The 7,676-nt window shown below is 44.7% G+C and overlaps 1 protein-coding gene across 4 annotated transcripts in view; it reads right to left on the bottom strand.

The window, feature by feature from the left end:
- Positions 1-7,676, bottom strand: part of LOC112229926 (exostosin-1c) — a 103,912-nt gene that overhangs the window by 6,036 nt on the left and 90,200 nt on the right. For all 4 annotated transcript variants that reach the window (XM_042309948.1, XM_042309950.1, XM_042309947.1 and 1 more), the window contains 2 exons: positions 3,660-3,753; positions 1,433-1,540 (listed from right to left, as the gene is read on the bottom strand). In XM_042309948.1, coding sequence (XP_042165882.1) covers positions 1,433-1,540; positions 3,660-3,753 — 202 coding nt within the window. The remainder of the gene's footprint in view (positions 1-1,432; positions 1,541-3,659; positions 3,754-7,676) is intronic.

The following is a 7,676-nucleotide window of genomic DNA, read 5'->3' as shown; positions in this document are numbered from 1 at the left end:
GGATAGGAGGGTAGAGAGAGCGAGGGCGAGAGATAAAGAAAAGGGAGGGTATAGCAGACAAGGTCAATCACGTATTCAACAGGATAAAACCATCAGGATGAAATGTTCGTTGTAGAACGACACTGCTCTCTACACTGCCTGGTAAATGAATAGCTGTTTCTTACAGTATAATGCTCCATTTTTACCTGAAAGGTTGTAAACCCTTTGAACCACCGAAACAGCCCCTAACAGTTTATTCTCGACTCAACCCGCTCTGACAGTCAATAACCCGTACTATTGACGAAGACAGGTCTGACACTAGCTACATTACTTCATCCCAGCCAGAGGAGAATCCACTATAAAGGGTATTATTTTGTCAGAGGGAGAGCTAGGGTTCAGGACAGGTGCCCAGCAGCTATCCTAGCTCACCTAGCTGGGTCTATAGCGCAGACTACTTCCATCAGAGGTAGGACTCTTACTTCACACACGGTTTACATGAAACCAACATTTCAGGCTAGTTACGTGATGACACTACGCTGTACTGGAGGAAAATAAAGGGGGGGGGGGGGTCACGCCCTTGGCACCAAATGAAAATAGCCCACACTCACCCCGTTCACTCTCCTAAACTAAATACCATGAATGTGTCAGCTAGCTAGAGAAGGAGTAAATATATACCCAGTTGACTCACCTAGCCTGTAAGTCTACAACTGCCGATTACTTTGGATAAAAACATCTGCTAAATGGCCATGTGATTTGATTATGATTAAATCAAGTTAGCCTAGCAGGGAAGTCTGCATCTTCTACAGTGATGTTTAAAGGCCAGTCGGGTAGCCGGTTGACTCCCTAGAACCTAGTCTATAGCAGGTCTTCTAATGATTGGAACCTGAGGAAGCAAAGAGCCTCCCTCCTCCTTTCCCGTCTCCTCTCTCTCTCTCTCTCTCTCTCTCTCTCTCTCTCTCTCTCTCTCTCTCGCTCTTTCTCTCCTCTCATCTCTATTTCTGAACGAGAGATTCACCCCTCAATGATATCCTGTCTCTCTGATGTGCTTGGCCTCGTTCAACCTCCCGTCACCAGCTTTATTCCCTCAAAACTCCATTTCCACATCCCTAACCCCGGGGCGTGTGTGTGTGTGTATACTTGTGGGTGGTCAGAGTGTCTGAGGGAGGGGAAAGAGTGTGTGTGCACGTGCGTACATGCAAGCGTATGTATGTGTGTGTCTGTGTGTGTGTGTCTGTGTGTGTGTGTGTGTGTGTGTGTGTGTGTGTGTGTGTACATTGCGGCCTAACATTGTTTTGGGTCAAATCCATTTTGAATTTGAATTTCATAATTCGTCCTTTCCAAAAATGTTATTAGCTAGCTGGATGTCAGGTTATTTCCTGTATCAACTGGGTTCAAACAGTATTGCTTCCAGGCCTGCTGTGAACGTGCGGTGCGTCGGTGCGGCGCGTGTTACCTGCAGTAGCAATCTCTCATCTCCCTCTATGACAGCCTGGTTCCACTGGATGACATCAGAGAAGGGCAGCTCCCAACCATTACTGAGCAACACTGGAATACACGCCGCCTAGACGGAGAGAGAGAGAGAGAGAGAGAGAGAGAGAGAGAGAGAGAGAGAGAGAGAGAGAGAGAGAGAGAGAGAGAGAGAGAGAGAGAGAGAGAGAGAGAGAGAGAGAGAGAGAGAGAGAGAGAGAGAGAGAGAGAGAGAGAGAGAGAGAGAGAGAGAGAGAGAGAGAGAGAGAGAGAGAGAGAGAGAGAGAGAGAGATAAAGAGCGAGCGAGTGGAAACAGAAGGAGAAAGGCTGAGTCAGTGTGACAAGCGGACAAAGACAGGCAAACGGACAGGGTAATTGGTAGTGCTACCGTTGTCCATGTGCTCTGTTAGTGGTAGACGTTCAATAAAAAAAAATATGTTGTCTAGATTTCCAGTCTTGGTCTCTGACACATAGCACCGTATACTAGCAGGTGGTACTTCAATAAGGCAGTCTGAGAAGATAATGAAATCAATGACGCAGTGTGTGTGTGAGACACTCTCTTGGGGAGGTTGCATGGGGCACAGCTACTATCTTGCCAGTCCCAGGAGCCCTTTGGGGCCCTAGAGAGAAAGAGACAAAACTTCTGCTGCGTCACTCACTCACTCCCTCACACACACACACACACCGATTTAACAAACTCCTAGTCTGCTAATTGAGTACACTCCACAGGGAGGATGGAGAGAGGGAGGGAGTAGGAGAGAAATGGGGAGAGGAGGGGGGATAACAGTTTGATGTTGCCATATCCCCTTGTTTACTGACAGCCGGGTTTTTGATGTTGTTGTACTTTTCTTTTTTCAGCTCTCTCCTTCTCTCTCTGCTGCGGTCCTGGCTGTTGGTTTTATTTCTTTTTCTAATTAAATCACAGGAGAGCAGCCAGAACCAGCTTCAGACTGAGATCAGATGACTTGCCCCTCTGGCGGTCTGAAGCTCCACTAGTTGCCTCACCAGAGACCGGCCCTCACTCAGGCAGCCATGTAGACAACGCTAAGATACACTAGGCTACGCTCCAGGTAACAGGGTTGAGGCCTCCAGAGTTGACGTGAAGCCTGGGGCTCGCCTGAGCCACTTCCCCAGAGATGAGGTGCTTTGAGGCGGACTGACTAAGAAGTATTCCTCTGACTGCATCCCAGTGCTCAAGCATGTGGGAATATGTGTGTTGTTGTTTTTTGGTTGTTTGCATTGGGAGATGAAGAGAGGAGCATCAGGGGTAGTGTGTGTGTGTGTGTGTGTGTGTGTACACTCAGGCATTTGTCCGTGTGTGTGTGCCCCCGCAGGAGTGTATGCACCGAGAGTTGGAACGCTGGCAGTAAGTTTCATACCACACGGGTAATTGCACATTCTTTTGTGGGCTTGGGCTGGCACGATGAGAAAAGGAGATCTTACAAATCTCAGACTGGCCTAAATGGAAAAGCAAAGGAGACAAGAGGAAGAGAGGGAAGAGAAACAGAGGGAGAAGGAGGGAGAGAGCAGGGGAGTGAGTGCGGAGGAGGAGTGAGTTTAGCTGTGTGAGAGTGAGCTTCCCTGCCAAGCCCCACGTTCAGTGGATTTGCCCATTCAGCTCAGATCAGCAGTGTGGCAGGCTGGCAACCCTATGGAAGCTTCCGGACCATTGAGAGACTCCGAGAGAGAGATGGGCAGGGAACACAAGAGTCTGGGAGGTTTATTGGTAGGTAAAAACCATGAACACAGCTCCTTCACCAAAACATCAACGTGGGTGGTAATTCCACACAGTCTGTCCAAGACCATTATTTCATTAACTACATGGTTTATTGAAGCAGAGTTTGATGAAAGGTAAACCCTTTCAATGTTATACTTTCCAAATATATATATTTTTTTCTTATCGCAAATCAGTCAACACCATCCTAAGTGTTAACCTTAAATTGTACACGTTAGAACAGAACATAATTATATTCATCTGATAGTTGGGCAGGGTGTGGCTATGACTGCTAATAGCTAACACGATCCACGTCAATCCATAATCTCGATAGTTCAGAGGTGGATTCGTACTCGTAGCCTGGTCCCAGGAGTTGGTCACAGGAGTTGACAAGACATATATCACATATCTCTGGGACCAGGCTTGCGTATTGGGTGCAGTATTTGGCATTCTTCTAGGACCATGCTAGTGCATTGGGATCCGTATTTGGCATCCTACCTGTAAAGACTCTAGGAAGCGAAAGGAGCCCAGGCGACGACCCCGGGGAACCAGGCAGAAGGTGGAGTTGTGGAGCAGCTCCTGATAATCAAACCTGAGAGAGAGAGAGAGAGAGAGAGAAAGAGAGAGATGGAGACAGAAATGGAGAGAGAGAGAGAGAAGAATGGAGAGAGAGAGAGAGAATGGAGAGAGAGAGAGGAATGGAGAGAGAGAGAGAGAGATGGAGAGAGAGAGGAATGGAGAGAGAGAGAGAGGAATGGAGAGAGAGAGAGAGAGAGAGAGAGAGAGAGAGAGAGAGAGAGAGAGAATGGAGAGAGAGAGAGAGAGGAATGGAGAGAGAGAGAGAGAGAGAGAGAGGAATGGAGAGAGAGAAATGGAGAGAGAGAGAGGAATGGAGAGAGAGAGAGAGAGGAGAGAGGAATGGAAAGTTGGTGTTGGAGGACAAAGAAATTCATCCTTTACTTTTACAAAGGCTCAGTTTTCGACCATGAAGGTAGCAGTTCTAGAGGCAAAAGACTATTATGTTCGGGTTAAAGGGGGTCTTATTGACATTAGGCTTCTGTAAAGATGCCTACACAACAGTGTGTCTGGGCACAATTCATGCTGGGGGTTGAGACACAAGCCCACACTCAATATGGTTGTAATGACTGGACCTGTTATATAACAGAGTTCTGTGTTGCGTTTAGAGAGTACAATAGGAAGACTTGGGCCACGCCATTATATTGCCAATGACCGCTGCATGAACTAGATGACTGTGTTGTGAAGAAGAAAGGAAAAAGAAAACCCTCTCCATTGGTTAGACCCACACAGGGTCAGTGTCAGCTTCTGTAGTTTCCATTTCAAAAAGTACAGCCAGTCACACTGAAAGACATTCTAGCCAATCCAACTGTGTAACTGCAACATAACAGTGCCCATATTCTGTGCACACATTCCTCTCAGGACTTGGCATGAGGCTGTTGATAGACTGTTGGTAGAAAGCCATGCTAGAAAGTCACGCTAGAAAACCATGTTAGAAAGCCATGCTAGAAAGCCATGCTAGAAAGGATCTGACACAAGTGGCAATATTGTCAACTAAGATGACCTGGTACATGAACTATTTATTTGTTTTTTTTTCTTCCATTATTTAATATAGAAGTAAGGGTAAATGGTTTCTGTTAAGGTTAGTGGATTGTGGTTATAATTGCGTTGGTGGTCAAAAAGTGCCATATTTTGTCCTCTCTGGTATAGGCAGATGGGGATGATAGCAGTGGAATGGAGTTCATGGCTTTTAATCAAATCAAATCCAACTTTATTTGACGTGCATTATGACGATTTGACACGTTACAATGGGTTGCTTCATTCCCGCAACACATTTGCCCTCAATGTATGTTTACGCTTGTGGTCATTCTGGCATCTGATTGGATATCATTCCTACAGTGGTTTGGGTGTGAAAGGCCATGATTAGCTCAGGCACCAGCATCCCCTCTATTTGACGGTTGAGGTGAGTGTGGTTTTGTGTTGTTAAATTAAGAACTGGCATGGGGACAGTTTTGTTGTTATGTTTATAATAGCTGGGGTTAAGGCTGTGGGTAGAGAGAACTGATCATAAACGAGTTGTTAAGGGTTTAAATGAACTGTTCAGGTTGTGATGGGGGTGGACAGAGCTGACCTGAAATCAGTGCATATCTGAGCAAAAGAAAGTCCCACAGAGCTACTAAAAGAGTCCTATGTTCCCAACCATCTGTGTCAATTGAACGTATAGAGAACATTCTGGTGCAAAATGGGTACCATGCAACACCTAGTTGGGTCCTTCAAAGTTCTGTGCTAGGTAGGTCAGGTGACCTCCCCGATAGGGCTGGGACGATACCAGTATTGCGATACTCGTTATTATCGTGGCAAGGAAACGAAACACGAAGCGGTTTTTAACATCTTTAGAAAAACAGCCCCAAAATGTTGGAAACAAACATCATTATATGTTGTCATCCAGTCACATTGATTTATTCTCCAAGCTACTGTATAAAAGACACAATATTTCTTTTACATAGAGCAGATTTTGAAAGGACCAAAGAGTTTGGTCTGATTTGTATTTTCATGTTTGCCGCAGACAAAATATTGCAATACCTGTATCGTCCTGGTCCTACTCCCCACACCCCCAACCACCTAAATGTGAAGCACGTTGAAAACCAGCAAAAAAGGACCTCGTGAATGCAAGCCATTATCAAGCCAGTGGAGCCGTTTAACGGTCCATCAGGGTTCTCACTCCTCTAAGAGCCGTCAACAGACAGACAGCATAAACAAGTTTCTTATGAAAGAGTTCCTGTAGCCTCGTCTCTCCTCTACTCCTGCTGGCAACGGTCTTGTTTACCTGCCCAAGGGGCGTCAGCGTAAAATATGGCTGCCGTTAATCTAGCCTGTCTCTGTCTATGACTGTACAGACCTAATGTTTATTTACCCCTCTGTGAGTGATGAGACACACGCTCGGGGTTTTAACAATGTGAACATTGCTGATGTTTGCATTGATTGGGATGTTGATGTGGATTTATCGGCGAGCTGTTGAATGAGTGTCACTTTCAGGGTTGTGGTGTATACATGTATACATACAGTACCAGTCAAAAGTTTGGACACAACTACTTATTCAAGGGTTTTTTCTTTATTTTTACTATTTTTGAGATTGTAGAATGATATTGAAGACATCACAACTATGACATAACACATATGGAATCATGTAGTAACCAAAAGTGTTAAACAAATCAAAATGTTCTTCAAAGTAGCCACCCTTTGCCTTGATGACAGCTTTGCATACTCTTGGCATTCTCTCAACCAGCTTCATGAGGAATGCTTTTCCAACAGTCTTGAAGGAGATCCCACATATGCTGAGCACTTGTTGGCTGCTTTTCATTCAATCTGCGGTCCAACATATCCCATACCATCTCAAATAGCACTTACACAGCCTGGAGGTGTCTTTTGGGTTATTGTCCTGTTGAAAAACAAATGATAGTCACACTAAGTGCAAACCAGATGGGATGGTCTATCACTGCAGAATGCTGTGGTAGCCATGCTGGTTAAGTGTGCCTTGAATTCTAAATAAATCACTGACAGTGTCACCAGCAAAGCACCATCACACCTCTTCCTCCATGCTTCACGGTGGGAACTACACATGGGGAGATAATCCATTCACCTACTCTGCGTCTCACAAAGACACGGTGGTTGGAACCAAAAATCTCACATTTGGACTCATCAGACCAAAGGACAGATTTCCACTAGTCGAATGTGTCCATTGCTCGTATTTCGTGGCCCAAGCAAGTCTCTTCTTCTTATATGTATACTTCAGTAGTGGTTTCTTTGTAGCAATTCGACCATGAAGGCCTGATTCACGTAGTCTCTGAACAGTTGATGTCTGTTACTTGAACTCTGTGAAGCAATTATTTTGGCTGCAATTTCTGAGACTGGCAAATCTAATGAACTTATCCTCTGCAGCAGAGGTAACTCTGAGTCTTCCTTTCCTGTGGCGGTCCTCATGAGAGCCAGTTTCATCATAGTGCTTGATGGTTTTTGCGACTGCACTTGAAGAAACATTCAAAGTTCTTGAAATTTTCCAGATTGACTGACCTTCGTGTCTTAAAGTAATGATGGACTGTCGATTCTCTTTGCTTATTTGAGCTGTTCTTTCCATAATATGGACTTGTTCTTTTACCAAATAGGGCTATCTTCTGTATAGCACCCCTACCTTGTCACAACACAACTCATTGTCTCAAACACATTAAGGAAATAAATTCCACAAGTTAACTTTGAACAAGGCACACCTGCTAAATTGAAATGCATTCCAGGTGACTACCTCATGAAGCTGGTTGAGAATGCCCAGAGTTTTAAAAGCTGTCATCAAGGCAAAGGGTGGCTACTTTGAAGAATCTCAAACATATTTTGATTTGTTTAAACCTTTTTGGGTTACTACAGATTCCTTGTGTTATTTCATAGTTTTGATGTCTTCACTACTATTCTACAATGTAGAAAATAGTTAAAAAATATATTTTTAAAAAC

Source organism: Oncorhynchus tshawytscha, linkage group LG31 (assembly GCF_018296145.1).
Source record: "Oncorhynchus tshawytscha isolate Ot180627B linkage group LG31, Otsh_v2.0, whole genome shotgun sequence".
Taxonomy (NCBI): domain Eukaryota; kingdom Metazoa; phylum Chordata; class Actinopteri; order Salmoniformes; family Salmonidae; genus Oncorhynchus; species Oncorhynchus tshawytscha.
This window is presented reverse-complemented; position numbering and strand designations above follow the sequence as displayed.